We start from the raw sequence: 19,707 nt of genomic DNA on the forward strand, positions 1-19,707 counted from the left end.
AGTAATACAATGACATTAGGGTGTTGAGTGGTGTTGGTGCAATAGGACTTTGTGTTTTCTTTAGTGTGATGAACGATTTATGTCCGGGAGACCTTCCGTTCCACGATACCTTGTGTCATAATGTTTTCGCGGGTGGGTGAATCGACACCACCATACCACTGAAGGGAGACCCGGAGATCCCGTTCTTGAAAATAGGATTTCACTACAAGTACCTACCCGGTCACTTGAAAGCGTGGGAAGGTAAATAAGTGAGTGGATGGATGTGATAATGTGTTGCGATTCGTTTTGTGAATTAGAGTGAAGTGTTACCCCCTGAATATCTTGGATTGCTTGCAGAGTCAATGAAAAGAGGTAAGTGAAGAATTGGTTCAAAAGTAATAATAAAAGTGGGTGGTGCCGACTCGCGTCAAAATTTGTGAATGAAATACCGTTTGACCACGTTTGACCTAGGAGGGAGTTGCGCGATCGTAGGGCTGTCCAAAAATTAAAATAATAATAATTTATTTAGTTTTGTATGGGAAAATATTATTTATTAAATATATATCCACTTTCTGACACCACTATAGTATTTATATGAGTATGTTAACATGGGCTAGTCTCGGCTCATATACCCATTTACCTAACACCCTGTATATATAAAAGAAAGTCGTGTTAGTTACTCCACTTATAACTCAAGAACGGCTGAACCGATTTAGCTGAAAATTGTCAGGGAGGTAGTTTAGAGCCAGGAGAAGGACATAGGATACTTTTTATCCCGTTCGAAATAAAAAAAAAATCTGCTTATTTATTGCCATTAAGGCGGAACAAAGTTCGCCGGGTCAGCTAGTATGCAATAAAACATTTGAATTTGAAAAAAAAAAAACCACTGAACCGATTTTGATTTGGCATATAGTTTGAGTCCCGGGAAAAGACATAGGATAGTTTTTATCCCGATTTTTGAAACAGGGACGCGCGTGATTAAGTTTTTCTGTGACAGACAAAATTCCACGCAGGCGAAGCCGCGGGCGAAAAGCTAGTTAAAAATAAATAATTCATAAGGACATTCGGCAGCATGCAATTACTAATTTTGTGTATATTTGACTATCAGCTGGCGCCACCGTCAATACCGGATCGCTGGTTCCGATTGTTGCCATGTTGGAAACCATATAGTTGAACGATGGTAGCGCCCCCCTGTCATTGAGTTTGGTGGGACAGTTCAGCGTGGGTCATCTATACTCACATTCCCCTCCAAGGTTTTGACGCAGAACGTTATTTCGCAAAATGTCATTGCCAAAAATTATGTTTTTCAGAAAGTAAAAAGCTATGAATATGAAAGTTGCACAAAACTTTCACAGTTTTCGACATTCAACAGATCGACTCCATACATCTACCCTCCATCCTCATAGTGACTATCCCAGCAGTGGGCACTGACCTGTGAGCACAAAGTGATACGTGCACAGTTCCCCGGCGCACGTCTTGTTGGCGAGAGCCACGTCGGGCGCGGGAGAGAACGCTGCCGGCGCGCCCGTGTACATGAACAGGCCTTGCGATCTAGGGAAGAGAAAGAATTTATTATACTACTTATAAAGCCTGGTCCGTGAGCACGTAGAATTTTGTCCAATGACCCCAAGCTGCCCATCAGCGTAATTATGTTGCTGTCGCGCTCGCACACTCACTGCGGGCGCGCGTCGCACAGTCGCGACAGCAATATAATTACGTGCGAGCGATAAGGATGGGTAGCTTGGGGTCATTGGACAAAATTCTACGTGCTCACGGACCAGGCTTTACTAATATTATAAATGCGAAAGTTTGTGGATGTCTGGATGTTTGTTACTCTTTCACGTAAAAACTACTGAAAGGATTTAGATGAAACTTTACAGTACCTATTATTGTTTATAACCCAAAATAACATATAGGCAATAATTTATGACGATCTGTGACAAATTTCACGCGGATGAAGCCGCGGGCAAAAGCTATACTACACATTTTTGTTAAATATAAAAAAAATACGTTTCATATCATGACCACAGCCCGTGGGAATTATTGAGTTCATTAACAGCAATCATTAATGTTATTTTATTTCACTCAGAGTCGTATAAAAAAGCCAATTTAATGCTATAATTATGTCATTCTCTAATAGTCAACAGTTAGCAGATAATAAGAGTAAGTATTGCATAAAGGTTCAACATGCTCGCTCATACATAATAGGGATGTTTCCTGGGTAAAAAACCAAGAGATTGAATTATGTAGTCCGTCAATTAACTTATCAAAAAATATTTAATTAGGTATTTTTCACTTTTTCAAAATAATAAAAATTTAAAAAGATAAAGCGCGCTAAAGTTCAGTAAAAGAGGCCCGTGACGTCAAGGAATGCTTAAAAGTGAAGCACTTTGTGACGTCACGCGAAACTTCAACACATAATTCGTAATTACTTGTTTGATTGACAAATAAAAAAATACGTGTCCAATATTTTTTGACAATGTAATTGACGATGACGGACGAAAAGTCAAATCAAATGACAGGTTCAAAGTTTATGTGCCCCTTTTTTTTGCAATCTTCCCTTTCTTTTTGGTGGATGTTTGTTTGTTTTAAGTCTTTATACCAGTGGTTCTTAACCTTTAAGTCACGAGGGACCATTTTACCAAATTTCTGTCTTGTCAGGGACCACTTTTTTTTCCAAAATCCTAAGCGAAGGTCGATTTCTCGCCCACTGTTCGCGGTTTGCATTGTGTTGACTCGACTCATCACGTCACGTCACTTGTTTATTACGATGTCTTCGTGGACCACTTGGAATGCCTCCAGGGACCACCAGTGGTCCGCGGACCACCAGTTAAGAACCACTGCTTTATACTATTGTTATAATACTGATGATCTCAGTAGTCTGATGCCCGTTTTCACCATCAATCCCTAATTTTTAAGTGACCCCTATGACAACAAAATTCCTGTTATTTGTTACCACAGGGGTCACTTAAAAATTAGGGATTGATGGTGAAAACGGGCATTAGACCCATAAATAAACAAAACGAAACCAAAATAAAAAAAGTAGATATTAGCACGTCACTACCTTGATTAATATATCACGCAATTTTGTATACCCATTCTTATAAGATACACCATACAAGAATGCATGGTAAATTCAGTGAACTGCTCCTGAATCGAATGTACCTACTACTACTATTTCTATTTATTTATATTAACCGGCAGACAGTGGTGACTGAGTTTGTTGCGGCGCTTCTTCTCAGCACTTGCCAAATGTTGGTCTCGAAGCGCTGGTAGGGTAAAAAGATTATGAGACATGTAGAGGCTCCTTAAGAGCAAAATGACGATTTGTAAGAACTATTTATTAGTCTAAACAAATAAAGACATTTTGACTTTGACTGAAAAAACACTCACATAGCCTGCCCCATAGCGACCCTATACAGCGGCAGTCCACAGTACAGTCTACTCTGACAATCCGCTTCAAAGTCAGTCCGGCTGTTGAGCTGTATGCCAGCCGATGAGAAGGCAGGCAGCACCCGCTGTGTGGTGTAGGGATCCATTTTGGTTACGAACACGCCCGACGTGCGAGAAGTCGCTTGCTTCTGTTCGTCGTATGTGACGAGTTCGGAGTGCTGGAAAAAATTGTAACATTTAATAACAACTCACCATCCAATAATAGCTGTACCAGCAAGTAATACCAGGCCGGTTCATCTCCGCGAGTTTACATCGAAAACAAAACACGCACGATGGCCCACCTACAGGATACTATTCGACAAGGCCTCACATACGAGCGAACATTGACTCACGCACGCGTATTCTTGTGTATGATGGAAGAAAATAAAGAAAATGGTGTACTATTTAACTGCCTAAATAATAATAAAAACACAGAATGTACTTTTTTAAGTTGCATCAAGACACTGACTAAGAGGTAAATAATTAGGTAATATTATTCATGATAATTCATGCTAAAGCATGTATTTCCTCCGCCATTTTCCGCAGTTTGGCACCTCACGTCACATCATTTTACCGAAGTCAGCCCTATAGCTTCGGCGCAGTGCCGATCACTGACGTTTGTCAACAAAATGGTGCTTGACTCTTGAGACAGGCTAAATTACACCATATTCTTAATGACATTGAGCAATTTGAGCATACATTTTTTTAAATACCTTCGCGAAGTAAAACTTCTGTACGTAGTACTTATTATTATTCTGTGGTAATACCCCTACACGATCTGTGGAAAGTGACGGGAGGTGCCTGGATGCGGGCAGCGCAGGACCGGTTTTTGTGGAAATCCTTGGGGGAGGCCTTTGTCCAGCAGTGGACGTCTTTCGGCTAAAACGAACGAACAAATGAATGCCCCTCCAATAACACCTCAAATCAAATCAAATCAAATCAAAATTATCTTTATTTGTTTAGACTAATTAAATTAGTTCTTGCAAATCGTCAAATGCTCTTAAGGAGCCTATACATGTCTCATTCTTTTTTTGCCCTACCAGCGCTTCGAGACAAACATTTGGCAAGTGCTGAGAAGAAGCGCCGCAACAAACTCAGTCACCACTGTCTGCCGGTTTAAAAATATAAAAAAATAAAAAAAAGTAAGAAGTTACATACATTCAGAAGCAAGTTACTTACCACGCGCTCCCGTTGATAGAAGGTGGCCTTTAAGACGCCCATCTAGCACGAGACCGCGTGGCAGTTTTGAATATATTTCTTTAGTGCCGTGCTAATTTCTAGGTTAATTGTTGCGTTTTGATACATATATTTTATGTCAGGTATATCTTTCCTTGACCAGTCCCCGAAGGCAGCGCCTGTTCACAGACATGACGTGTGAACCAGCCATCGCTTCACTCGACCATATTATAGGGAATGTAACGACCCGCCTCACACGCCACTACCCCAGAGACATTTTAGTGAGCATGACAAGTCTAAGATATCCTTCTGGCTAAGTGCCAGATATAAAACTATTTAGGAGACAAGGCAAGAAAACTCTAGAGAGAAAAGCAAGGCACCATAACAAAACCGTGTGGTAGTTTTAAATAAATTGTATATACTTATATTTAGTGCCGTGCCACTGTCTAAGTTGATTGTTAATTGTTATGTTAAGAAATTTAAGGTAGGTATATCTTGTCTTGACCAGTCCCCGAAGGCAGCGTCTGTTCACAGACATGACGTGTGAACCAGCCATCGCTTCACTCGACCATATTGTAGGGAATGTAGCGACCCGCCTCACACGCCACTACCCCAAAGACATTTTAGTGAGCATGACAAGTCCAAGATACCCTTCTGACTAAGTGCCAGATATAAAACTATTTAGTAGACAAGGTATGAAAACTCCAGACAGAAAAGCAAGGCACCATAATATAATAGAAAGAGATGGCAACTTATGTATCTATACAATTAATTAGGTACATTGTGAGAGCCTAAGAGACTTATTTCCAAGGTAATTTATCATTAAGGTAATCATTTGTAGTGTAATAAGCTTTTTTTAGTAAGTGTTCTTTAACTATACTTTTAAACTAGCGGCCGCCCGCGACTTCGTGCGCGTGGATCTCGTTTTACCCCCCCTTCATCTATCTTACGCGGTTCAGATTTTTTCATACAAATGTTTTTTCCCGCTAACTCCCGTTCCCGTGAGATTTTTGCAATATCCTGTTGTAACTAAGCTTTAAGTTTACTAAGGTACCTGCATGCCAAATTTCAAGAGTCTATCTTACGCGGTTTATAGCCTGACCAGGAACATAAAAACCCTGGCATAGAGGCGCGTCAATTGCATTTGATAGTGCAACACTGAGTACAGTCGTACCTGTGTTAAATTAATAGGCTAACTTTATGTATCAGGATTCAGGATTACGGGCTAATTTGATATTTTCATGAATTAACGAAAAAATATTATTATAGGTAACCTGGTTTAAATAAATTAAATGACATGACAACATCAATCGAGCTAGTAGGATTTATTTTATTATTCATCAATAATCAAATTCAGAACTTGAATATTCAACTGCAATGTCTGCTCATGAACGCTTCAAACTCGGTACTTCTTTCCCAATTCCATAAAATTCAACACTTAGAAAGTGACAAAAAACTTTAAAATAGGTAGTTGAAACAAACCACAACTAATTTTTATAGTGGACTGTACTATACGATAAACATGTCAATCAATTTGACACCCTTGTCGGAAAAAATATTCAATGAAAATATTGTCCGAACCCTTAGTATTTCTCTTCGACAAATACTTTAACACATTGTGAACCACTTTTCTTTCACGACTATAAAAAGATTTTAGCTATGTTATTCACAAAATCAATTGCGCACATTTAAAATAAAGTTTGTTTACACTTTGACAGCAATAGACTGACATGCAAGGTGACATGTCAATGAAGTTTTCAGTTACTGTTGCCATTAAAAGAAATTAGTACCATTAGTTTTCCGCAACATGGCGAGGGTTTTTATGTTCCTGGTCGGGCTATAAATTTTTTCATACAAATGTTTTTTCCCGCTAACTCCCGTTCCCGTGGGAATTCTGCAATATCCTATTGCAACTAAGCTTTGAGTTTACTAAGGTACCTGCATGCCAAATTTCAAGAGTATATCTTACGCGGTTTAGATTTTTTCATACAAATGTTTTTTCCCACTAACTCCCGTTCCCATGGGAATTTTGCAATATCCTGTTGTAACTAAGCTTTAAGTTTACTAAGGTACCTGCATGCCAAATTTCAAGCGTCTAATTTAAGCGGTTTAGATTTTTCGTACAAAAGGATTTTCCCGCTAATTACCGTTCCCGTGGGAATTCCTAAGTATCCTATAACCTGCCCAGGAGTATGAAGAATAATTGTACCAAGTTTCGTTAAAATCCGTCAAGTGGTTTTTGTTTCTATAAGGAACATACAGACAGACAGACAGACAGACAGACAGACAGACAGACAGACAGACAAAAATTTTACTGATTGCATTTTTGGCATCAGTATCGATCGCTAATCACCCCCTGATAGTTATTTTGAAAATATATTTCATGTACAGAATTGACCTCTCTACAGATTTATTATAAGTATAGATTTATTAATGGGTAGTTTTTTATAGTCTTCAGGAACTTTGTTATAATAGTGAATACTCTGTCCCATAAAAGTACCATATACTTTTTGAAGTCTAAGATTAGGTATAGCTAATTTATTTTTGTTTCTCGTGTTAAAGTTAAAGTTGTGAACGTCGCTATTTTTCAAGTATTTATTTATATTTTGGTGAACAAATATAATACAATTTAAGATGTATTGTGAGGCGGCCCTGAGAATACCAATTTCTTTAAACTTCTCCCTGAGGGATGCTCTTGGTTTCAATTTATAAATGGACCTAATAGCTCTTTTTTGTAGGATGAATATAGTTTCAAAATCAGCTGCCTTTCCCCATAGTAACCCTCACCGTATTACTCACCAGCCAGCAATGCCTCTACAATCACAACTCATCAGCCAATAATACATTTACAATAACAACTTACCACAGTCAGTAGTTCGTTCGTTTTAGCCAAATGACGTCCACTGCTAGACAAAGGCCTCTCCCAAGGTTTTCCACAATGAACGGCCATGCGCTGCCGAGAGACAGTCAGTAGTGTCTCTACAATGACAACTCAAATTTTTTAACCGTCAACCGCCTCTGTGGTCTAGTGGTAAGACCACCTGCTTCAGACGCGGAGGTCCCGGGTTCGATTCGCAGTGGGGGCAGAATTTTCTGTTCGGTTTGGTTGGTGGTAGGGCTTGTTGTAAGTCCGCCTGGCTAGCTACCATTGCACCATCTTACCTAAGTCTGTCGCCATAACAACAATGTTAACAGCATTGTTGTGTTCCGGCAGTTAGAGGTAAGATAGCCAGTTCCTCCGTGGTTGAGGATTCCGGGCGAAGCTCGCTTCCACCTTCGGCCTGATCATCACTTACCATCAGGTGAGATACAAGCCAAGAGCTTCTTCATTGTGGAAAAATACATTTATAATAGTGATGCAACGAATACGAATATGTATTCGTATTCGCCGAATAGTAGACATTTACTGAATATTCGTATTCGGTGAAATAATAATTAGGAATACGAAAACCTACTTTTTAAAAATTTTGTCCCACACGTGTGTGTCTCCGAACACTATAGTCACAACGACACGACGAGAAATTTAGTCAGTCCGGTCAGTATGTAACAAAATAGTAAGTTCTCTTCCGGAATTTGACAGTCAATAGCAAGTCGATTGTACAAGAGTATTTCTCAAAAAAAAATGTACATTTTGAAAAAAAAAAGTGTGCTTTGAAACAGTTCAAAAGTTTTATATTTATAAATCATCACACAAAAAAAACACACACACAATTTTGAAGGATGAATATTAATCTTTAAGATAACGAAGAATTATAGCTATAATCCTACTTATTACCAAATATTTAGATATTTTAAAAATAGTCCTTTTTTACCTTTCATACAAAAACCTGTTTGCCACCCTAGCTTTTTCATGTATTTTTGTTTCATAAAATGCGATACGTAACTAAATTATTGTAAATTTCTTTGTATTATCGTTCTACAGTAATCGCAGTTTCTGTATCAAATTGATTTTCTATGGGGTGTCATAATGAATTGGCAATTTAAAGCAAAAAAACAAAATGAGTCGCTCTCATTTACTATTTCGTTATTTACTCTTTAGTTACGATCTATTTCTACTTTCCCATGGTTTCTGAACAATTCCGTATTTATTTTACACGGACATCAATAGCTGCACTCTGAATGGCTGTTGGCCTGACGTCTCCGCCATTACATCTATCGCGAAAATTAGCGAAAACGTGTGTGTTTTGTGGGATTACTTTTTCGTAACAGGCAGTAAAATCAGCGATTTTATATAGAACGGTAAGTCTTCATTTAACCATTTTTTGTAATACATGTGGTACGAACATTTAGTAAGCTTATATATTTGCTGTAACAAATTTTATCAAAAAAATACTTGTTTCTGATCTCATTTTGTCTAATATTTCGTTACGAATTTCGTTACGTTACGAAAAAGTACAACATAATGCTGAGTGTATACTGTTATTACCTGACTAAGCATAGTAATATTCACTACTTAATTTATTTAAAAAAATATAGAGCGTTAATAACAAAAGGATTGGATACTATCTGCTTTACAGAAGTGCCACCAGCAAAAAATTATCAAATCATTTAGATTACGTTTTTATGTGATTACTTCTTTTGTTTTTTTAGGAATGCCGCCAAAAACCAATGCCGAAAGGCAAAAAGCTTACAGAGAACGACTCAAAATGGATATACATGATGGAACAAAAATAATTTTATTAAAATAATATGAATGATTACTCCCTTATTTTATTTCTAACCCCTCAATATTACCCCGTATTTGGGTGCATACTTACAAATATTTCGAATTGAATAAATGAAGAGCATTCACAATATTTCGCCAATGTATAACAAGCCTTATGGCCTTACTATTTCGTTACTACCGTTTCGTTACGTACATTTTTTTTGAGAAATACTCACAAGTATTATTTTGTTTTGTGATTAGTTATAATAAAGTACAGTGATACAATAACAAAAAAAAATGCCATTTGTTAATGTTAATTACTAAAACCACAATAAATAAGAGTTAAATTTATGAGTATTTCATGATAATGTAGAGATATTCGTATTCGCCGAATAGTAGATTTAATATTCGTATTCGTAAAAGTAGTATTCGTTGCATCACTAATTTATAATAACAACTCACCAGCCAGTAGTGCCTCTGCACGGCGACGCCGTCTTCGTGGTAGGGGCTTAGTGGCAGGAACATGCAGACCATTGATGCTAGCATTACTGCGGTCAGAGGCATCCAGACACGCTTGCGGGAGAACAGGAGCTCTACTCCTGACTGGAACAAAAACAATGGTTCATCATCATCATCATCAACAGCCCTTTACAGTCCACTGTTGGACTGTGAGCCTCCTCCACTATGGAAGGTTGTGCCATAATCCTCACGCTTGGCAGGCGGATTGGAGATCGCAGTTTAAAAGATTGATGTTTTTCAGAGAGCGCTGCTGCCCGTTCTCAAAACAATGGTTATTAGAAGTTGATAGTAGGTAATAATAATACACTTTTGAAAATCACTAAAATAATTCGATTTTGAATCTGTATCCACATATTCACACATTATTTGATATTCGCATTCGTATTCGCAAGAAACGATGTGAATTTTTGGCGGATTTATTTGACAAACAAGAAGGAAAGAAAATTGCAAAGTTCTATGGGAATTTTAAAAAGCCAATATTTACATTCGTGAATTAGAATATTCGTTCAGAATTAAATTAAATAACATAAATATGCTAAGACATTTTGAACAAAAACAAATATTTTCATACACAAAAATATGTACTATACAGGAATCGAACCCGCGATTACGCTTAAAAAGTGAGTATAAACTAGTAGAGCATTTCTATGTAATTACCATGCTCACGAATAGTATAATACGGGTAAAATGTACGAGGTTTCGTTCGTGAAAGAATCAAAATTATACTATTTCATAGAACGGCTCGTTGTTCTGTTATAAGTAAATGTTCTAGTCTACTCATCTTAGAGTAGGCGCACACCGTTGATTTTTCGTCGGCCGATAGTTTAGTCGGGCAGTTGATCAGTATGGGCATGTATGGGAGTGCGCACACTACGCCGATTCGATTTGGCCGATTCTTCATACAATTTAAAATCGGGCACAACTATCGGCCAACTAAAAGTCAACGGTGTGCGCCTACTCATAGGGCAGATTTTTCAATCGTCAGATATCTTTTAACTGAAGAATAACCTTGTCATTTTGACATATTACCTATACTGAAACTGTCAATGTGCCAAACTTGTTCTTCAAAAATTATCCTACGATTGAAAAATCAGCCCTTAATGTAAAATGATGGTAGTAAAGTTACTAATAATAATAATAACCGGGTGAAGCTCGCTTCCACCTTCGGCCTGATCGTCACTTACCATCAGGTGAGATACAGACCAAGAGCTTCCGTTGTGGATAAAAAATTAAATAATAATAGTGCACCACTTTCACTTTTGTCGATTATTTTGCGCTTAAAACGGCCTCTACGTGTTGGATCTGTATCCCCACGCAAGCCTTATAAAGGACCGGGCCACTTTTGACCCGTGAGCTCCAAAGCGTACAAATAATAATAATGTAATGACCAACTCACCACAGTAACGCACGTGATGACCGCCATGCCGACATTGACGACCGCGACGGTGTAATCCGGGCTGTTCCCGGCCGAGCGGCCCATGATGGGGAACAAGGTCGAATCTAATCGGAGGCTGAGCACGAACATGAACATCACAGCTGGGATAGAGAGCACGAACTCTAGGAGGAGGTGTTGCCAGCCTGGAAAAATATGTTTTTTTTTGCAATAGGTGTAAAAGCGCTTTTGCGTGTCCCAATTTTAGTTTTAAATTGGGTGTCGACTTTTTATTCCTACTTCCAACCAACAACAATACCTTAGATTAATAAAACCTAGATAGATAGTCAGTGCACGAAAGGTGAGGCAGTTTTTAGGGAGCCGGCACGGCTCACCCGTAAACGTCACATGAACTGTCAAAGTGAAAAATTGGTAAACACGTCCGACGAATTTTAATTAATTAAAACGGTTTGTGCTGTGAAAGGGTGTCTAAAATACATCAGAAAAACGAAAGAAAGTGACCAATGTTACATTTCATAAGTAAGTACTTGTATTTTGCTTGAATTTAGCTTTCAAAAATTAAATACGGGAATGATACCAGTAACAAGAAAATTTATTTCCCAATTGTTCGCCGTACAAATACACTTCCTTTTTTATGAAATCGAGACTTTTAAGTCGATTTATTAGGTAGGTACTCTGAATTCAATAAATAAGTAAGTACATGATGCGTTTTGTTTTTGTTAATTATAAAATAATTAAAAACGTATTAAAAATTTCCCTACTTTCGGGAAAATCGCCTTCACTGTCTACACTCCCCAACAAAATTGACACTAATGACATAAGATTTTTGCCTCACTCTTGACGAAGCGTTTGTATGAAGACTATCCATCTAGGTTTTATTAATCTAAGAACAATACATAATCAAACATTTTATTTTAAGATCTGTGTGATATAAAGCAAGCAGTTAGAAAATTTTCGTCAGAGGTTCAGGGTTCGATTCCTAGGTAAGTCGCACAAGACTCACACAAATAAATATTTTTTATAGCTCATAAAAAGTAGGTATACCGATTGACTGATAGTGTCAACCCAATATACTTTGCAAGCGCACGTTTCTCTACACACGAACGAAGCCAATGTCACGATGAACGGAGGCACGAATACCACGTAACGCACACTCGTAGCGATTAGAATGCAGGCCAAGACTATAAGAATAATTGCGATAAAAATAACACCATATTGTTCTTATCTCCGAATCTGACGTATCTAACACATGTCATAGACACGAATGAAGCCATTGTGGTCATAAACAGAGGCACGGATATCACGTAGCGCACGCTCGTAGCAGCTAGGACTCATGCCATCCTTTTGAGAATTATTACTAGGAGAAAGCTCATAAAATTAGACCAATTTACTAAACTTGTAGCCGCACGTATCTAACACACGTCATAGACACGAATGAAGCCATAGTCGTCATGAACAGAGGCACGGATATCACGTAGCGCACGCTCGTAGCAGCTAGGATACATACCACAACCGTAAGGGAGTTGTAGCAAAAAATACACAAATTGTTCTTACCATGCAATCTGACGTATCTAACACACGTCATAGACACCAACGAAGCTAATGTCATCATGAATAGAGGCACCGATATCACGTAGCGCACGCTCGTGGCAGCTCGGATGCATACCACAACTATAAAAGTTGTAGATAAAAATACACCAATTGAATTGACCTTGTAATCTGACGTATCTAACACACGTCATAGACACGAAAGAAGCCATTGTGGTCATGAACAGAGGCACGGATATCACGTAGCGCACGCTCGTGGCAGCTGGTATGAATGCCACAATCTTAAGTTTTAACTAAAAATACACCAATTGAATTTACCTTGTAATCTGACGTATCTAACACACGTCATAGACACGAATGAAGCCATTGTGGTCATGAACAGAGGCACCAATATCTTGTAGCAGCAAGGACTCATGCCATCCTTTTGAGAATTATTACTAGGAGGAAGCTCATAAAACTATACCAATTTACTAACCTTGTAGCCGTAATTATCTAACGCAAGTCATAGACACCAACGAAGCTAATGTCGTCATGAACAGAGGCACCAATATCACGTAGCGCACGCTCATAGCAGTCAGGATGCATACCACAACTATAAGAGTTGTAGCTAAAAATACACCAATTGAATTTACCTTGTAATCTAACGTATCTGACGCAAGTCATAGACACGAAAGAAGCCATTGTGGTCATAAACAGAGGCACGGATATCACGTAGCGCACGCTCGTACTAGCTAGGATGAATGCCATAATCTTGATTTTTAGCTAAAATACACAAATTGAATTTACCTTGTAGCCGCACGTATCTGACACAGGTTATAGACATGAACGAAGCCATTGTGGTCATGAACAGAGGCACGGATATCACGTAGCGCACGCTCGTAGCAGCTAGGATGAATGCCACAATCTTAAGTTTTAACTAAAAATACACCAACTAAATTTACCTTGTAGCCGCACGTATCTAACACACGTCATAGATACAAATGAAGCCATAGTCGTCATGAACAGAGGCACGGATATCACGTAGCGCACGCTCGTGGCAGCTGGTATGCACGCCATGACAATGAGGATGACGGCGAGGATGAAACGCGTGGCCGCCATAGCTTGGAGCGCACGGATGGAACGGTTTAGGCCGCTCTGAAAGGAAAAAAAATCTTTTGAACGATGGGCTTTAAAACATGAAACCTAACCTAACCTACGACAGATAATATTCTTGATATCATACAGGTTGTTACAAAAATAATGGATAGCTCTGTCTGTAACTATCGATAGGCCTCACCAAGGTCTCTCTAATATCAAATGTCGACCTTGGTTAAATGTTTTTGGTTTTTAAGATTTCGAATTTTTCGAAAATTGCCACCTGTGATGAGGCCTATCTATAAGTTCAAAGGCTATGCATTGCTTTTGTGACACCCTGCATATGCAAAATATTATACAATATGAAAGCAAGTTTAATTATACAACATATGTAAATCCTTTTATTTTGACTAGATAAAAATACAGGGTATTTAGCGGAAGGTTTGACAAACTTCGTGGGTGTATAGGTAAGGTCATTTTAAGAATACAAGTTCGCCCATTTTTACCTTAAGTGAGCTACTTTTTTTTTAATTGATGTTTTTGTTTTTATTTAATTTTTTCCAAAATATGACCTAAAAACTGCTTACATTTTTTTTTCTCGCGTATTATCAACCGCTTTTTTATTCGATATTAATATCGAATATGTCTTTAGTCAAATAAAATAAATTTCAGATCCAAATAATGATTTAATAGCTAGTTACGAGCCGCCAAAGTTAAACAAAAGTACAGTCGCGGAATGAAAAGGTTCGTCACCTTAGTGTCGGTTTTCGCTTGCACTGGGTACTGTAAGAGTCAAACCTGCCAACATAACAGTGCAAGAAACAATGCTGCTAACATTTAAATAAATGTGACGTTTGCTAACGAAGAAGATTTAGCTTATTTTTCTATCCCATCAGTGCAATGTTACAAAATGTATTTTTTTTTATTTAATAGAAATAATAATGGCAGGTTGAATCAACAAGAAGGTTTTAGTTTATCAATCATAATAATCTTCTTGACAAGATAAATGTCAAACAACTTTAATCTGAATAATTTTGAACTTTACTGACTAACAGTTAAAGATTATTTTCTCTAACTCGAGATTATTCTGTAACATAGTTTCAAAAGGTAATATGTGCTCGCGATTCGTTGAAGGAATCAATTTGAAAACTGACGAACCTTTTCATTCCGCGACTGTACAAACCACGATAAAAATTCAACTTAGAATTCGATTTAAAAAAAAATTAAAGGTGATGTTTGTCTAACCTTCCGCCAAACATCCTGTATAATCACACATACCTTCTTAGTCCTCCAGGCGTCGAAGGCGTGTGCCACAGCGATGGTTCCCACCATGTATGGCAGCCAGAACATAGGCACCGCTATCCAGGGGTTCGATATATACCTAAAGATGGGATATACATTAAGTCAATCATACAAATCGTAAATGTTTTAACGAACAAATAAAGAAAAAAAAAGCTCTCATCGTTTTCTTTGAGAAGCCTTTACATGCCTCATAATCTTTTTACCTACTAGTATTTTCGACATTTGGAATTATAATTTTGGTATTACTCTTCTGTCCCATCCGTGACATTGACAGCGGGGCGCCACCGTCAATACCGGATCGCTGGTTCCGATTTTTGCTGTGTTGGAAACTATACAGGGTGGAAACGATAAGTGATCTGATCTCACTCGATTATTTCTAAACTAAACAAGATATCCAAAAACTGGTTACTGATCCTACAAGTCCTTCACGAGCTCTATCCAACAGTACCAATAATTAGGTTACAAAATAAACTGGATCTATCCGAAAATTCAATGTTTCCAGCTTCCACTTTCAGGATTAGTAACCAGTTTTTCGAAATCTTGTATAGTTTAGAAATAATCGAGTGTGATCACTTATCGTTTCCACCCTGTATAGTTGAACGATGGTGGCGCCCCCCTGTCAATGAGTTTGGTGGGACAGTTCAGAAAAGACATCGATATCAACAAAATCAATGCACACAGGGTTGTTTTTAAAACAGTTAACTAATTAAGAAGGGTTTTAAAAAGTATCCGAGTCTCAAACTATCAATTTAAATCAGTTAAAATATTCATCCATCCTCGCCAGGGATGTTATGGATATCCGTAACCGTAACCGAAACTTTCGGATATCCGAAATAAAAAAATATCCGTAACCGTAACCGTAACCGGTATAATATTATTTCTATATCCGTAACCGTATCCATAACCGAAACTACATATCCATAACATCCTAATCCTCGCAAACGTTCGCATTAAATATTAGTAGGTACCTCATCTGCACCGTGGTAGCTACCATGATAGGGACGAGCACAGCCACTATGACCACGCCTCCCACGAGGCAGCATGTACGTCCTGCAGCCGCCCATAACAGCTCCTGAACCGTGGACCACCCTGTATACAGAGGGGAAACTTAAAAATGTTGCCCACATCTGAAGATGTAGGTGATCGCTATAGTAATTAATTAGCCAATACATAGTTATTGGCCAACTTGCCTAAAATGAAAAGAAACAAGCCAAATGGAAGTTATTAAGAGAGGAAAAGAGACATATTTTTTCTGAGCAATACGCAGTCCTATGAAGTGAATATTTTTGTCTCTCACTTATTAACAATCCAATATGCCAATAACTATGTATAGACTAATTACTATAGCAATCACCCTAGTATGGTTATGAAAAAGTTATCAATGAAAAAAAATTTTTTGAAGAAAAATACGTCGACAATCCAGAATAGTGATTGTCGATAGACAAAAACTTAGTGTTTTACAATAGTAGAAATATTTAATTATTATATTGAATTAATAAAAAGCTCAAAACATATTTTATTTTATAAAAAAAGTAATTTTACATGTCCCAGTATTAACGGTTTGGGACAATAAATGGGCCAGTGCTGAGAAGAAGCAGCGCAAAAAATCACAAGTAAAATTTATAATTTTAATGCAAAAAAAATGGCTGTGACATACGGACAGACTGACAGACAGACAGACATGACGAATCTATAAGGGTTTCGTTTTTTGCCATTTGCCTACGGAACCCTAAAAACAATGTTATGTTCTGAAAAAATTTTCAATCAAAAATGATAGATGGAGATACTAAAATACTTGTAACACCTACGTATAGTACCCATGTTCGCAAAATAAATATATTTGATTTGATATGCATGATATTGTATTCTGTTGCTATACCTATAAATAAACATGAAATTATTAAATTATGTACTCACGGCATCCAACCAGCCATATGTAGTAAGCCACCGAGAGCAAAGCCAACAACGCCACGAAAGCGTCCAAAATGTGTGAGGCCACTCGCGATATTGACACCATGAAGAGGTTGTAGAAGTCGAAGTACACCATTTAAGTGGCTACAGAAGACTCGTTCGTCCGTTTCGGCTAAATGACGTCCACTGCTGGACAAAGGCCTACCCAAGGATTTACGCAAAAACAGGTCCTGCGCCGCCCGCATCCAGGTTCTAACCGCGACCTTCACCAGATCGTCAGTTCACCTTGTGGACTACCGTTTTTCGGGTCGTGGTCGCCACTCGATGACTTTTCTGCCTCATCATCATCATCATCATCACTTCAGCCACAGGACGTCCACTGCTGAACATAGGCCTCCCCTAATGCTTTCCACGTTGATCGATTGGTAGCGGCCTGCATCCAGCGCTTCCCTGCTACCTTTACGATATCGTCAGTCCACCTTGTAGGTGGACGTCCCACGCTGCGTTCTGCCTCAGCGGCTTTCAGATCTGCGAGCTATGTGCCCCCCACTGTTACTTGAGTTTAGCAATTCTGCGGGTTATGTCGGTCACTTTAGTTTTCCTGCTAAAGCCTGGTCCGTGAGCACGTAGAATTTTGTCCAATGATCCCAAGCTACCCATCCTTATCGCTCGCACGTAAATTTCGGGCTGTCGCGCTCGCGCACACAGCAATATAATTACGGAATATAATTATAGGAAGATGTAGTGTGGGCAGGCCTCTCACTCGTAGGACGGATGATCTATTACAAGTAAATGCTGACGTTCACAAACTGGTAGAACTTTATAACAGTCATATAATAATGAATATAATACTTACGGCATCCAACGAGCCATATGTAGTAAGCCACCGAGAGTAAAGCCAGTAGCGCTACGAAAGCGTCCAGAATGTGTGAGGCCACTCGCGATATTGACACCATGAAGAGGTTGTAGAAGTCGAAGTACACCATTTGTGTCGCTGTTGCCTGTAAAAATTAAGATTTTTTCGTTTACAAAGTTGTATAAATTTCAAAATAGGCTGGGTGATAAAATTTTAATTGTTTGTCCCTCAAATGAATAAGAAAATATTATACACTAGTGGCCGCCCACGACTCCGTACGCGTGGATCCCGTTTTACCCCCTTAGGGGTGGAGTTTCGTAAAATCTTTTCTTAGCGGATGCCCACGTCATAACATCAACCTGCATGCCAAATTTCAGCCCGATCCGTCCAGTGGTTTGGGCTGTGCGTTGCTAGATCACTATGTCAGTCAGTCAGTCACCTTTGAGTTATATACAACTTAGATGTTTTTTTCTTTTTTTCGTAGTCAAATCATAACAGTGCTAAATAAATTAAAAATGTTTTACACAATAAATAAATCGGTTCAGTAGTTGAGGCGTGAAAGCGTAACAGACAGAGTTACATTCGCATTTAATAATATTAGTACGGGATTATTCCCACCTCTCGTTCCCACCACTGCAACTCCTGTGTAGCCAGGCTCTACAGCTTGACCGTCAATAACCCAACTAGTGAAGGTCAAGTTTGTCCCGGGGAAAAATTAAACTGTTATTGGATCCGCAACGAAATTATTTCCCTCTGTCAAATGTTTTAACTAAATTTTTGGTATAGATCGTTTTATTCACTAAGACGCGCCCCACCAATTTTTGATCGAGGGAAGCGCGGGGTGCGGGGAGTTTGATCCGAGTAATCCGTATCCTTATTACGATACCTTTTTTACTATTCGGTAACGCACTCGATACGATTACACTTGTATTTGGTGGCATAAAACACTTTCGACATGCTTTCGACCGACTAACGTACTAACGAAGTTTAGGATCGACTTTCAATTTTTCAATTGCAAAACGGATGACAGGAGACAAAACAAAGGTTAAGTAACCTGTATTATTAGTAGGGAAGTAGGTATTGAATGGTCTGAGGGCCTAGTGTGAGTTTACATCAAACGCGCTCACTAGTGAGCGCGTCAAAAAGTGACATTAAATGTATGAAGGATTGTACAGCGCCCCTAGCGGGAAACGTTCAAAAACTAAAATTTTCATAATTTTTTTAAACGCGCTCATTAGTGAGCGCGTTCGATGTAAACTCACACTCGGCCCACAGATTTACAGGCTCAGGCACCTTCTAAAAGTTTCAAATATTGTTATTTTCAATTATTTTTTAGCTAGGTACTTCCTTTAATGATTGAAATGAACGTCCACCACTGACCTTGTCCTGCAAGTCCATGTCAGCTGCCTCAGCCACTAAATGCAGTAACATATTCCCTGCATTCTGTATGACTCCAGGTAAGATCAACTCGGGCCGGTCGTTGCGTGTGTGGTACACCTGCCCGCCCTTCGAGAACGCTATGTCTATGCCTGGAATATAAAGAACAATGTAAGCAGGGTTCGAAAATATCCGATATTTATTATAAATATCAAAATATCGGATATTTATGATATATATCCGATATATATCAACTTTCATATATATCAATTTTGTATGAAAGCCATAGTATTATTTTATTGTATTATTCATGAATACTATTGCATATGTGTTACATAAACATGTTTTTAAAACTTAAAATCAGACAAATAAAGCAAAAACATAGAAGTAGTAGGGATTCGAGAGTTCTGGCTCACCCAACTCTGGCTCACCTAAATCCGAAACTCCGGGGGCTAAAAAAAAAAAAAAAAAAAAAAAAAAAAAAAAAAAAAAAAA

At 38.4% G+C, this 19,707-nt stretch overlaps 1 protein-coding gene across 1 annotated transcript in view; it reads right to left on the reverse strand.

Annotated features, from left to right (window-relative positions):
* The window catches only part of LOC135083428 (endoplasmic reticulum metallopeptidase 1-like), a 63,263-nt gene that overhangs the window by 5,930 nt on the left and 37,626 nt on the right, over window positions 1-19,707 (reverse strand). The window contains exons 10-18 of the mRNA XM_063978172.1: window positions 19,216-19,364; window positions 17,836-17,980; window positions 16,037-16,157; window positions 15,045-15,147; window positions 13,634-13,826; window positions 11,148-11,329; window positions 9,695-9,835; window positions 3,373-3,590; window positions 1,412-1,530 (exon numbers count right to left, since the gene is read on the reverse strand). Coding sequence (XP_063834242.1) covers window positions 1,412-1,530; window positions 3,373-3,590; window positions 9,695-9,835; window positions 11,148-11,329; window positions 13,634-13,826; window positions 15,045-15,147; window positions 16,037-16,157; window positions 17,836-17,980; window positions 19,216-19,364 — 1,371 coding nt within the window. The remainder of the gene's footprint in view (window positions 1-1,411; window positions 1,531-3,372; window positions 3,591-9,694; window positions 9,836-11,147; window positions 11,330-13,633; window positions 13,827-15,044; window positions 15,148-16,036; window positions 16,158-17,835; window positions 17,981-19,215; window positions 19,365-19,707) is intronic.

This window comes from Ostrinia nubilalis, chromosome 23, assembly GCF_963855985.1.
Source record: "Ostrinia nubilalis chromosome 23, ilOstNubi1.1, whole genome shotgun sequence".
Lineage (NCBI taxonomy): Eukaryota > Metazoa > Arthropoda > Insecta > Lepidoptera > Crambidae > Ostrinia > Ostrinia nubilalis.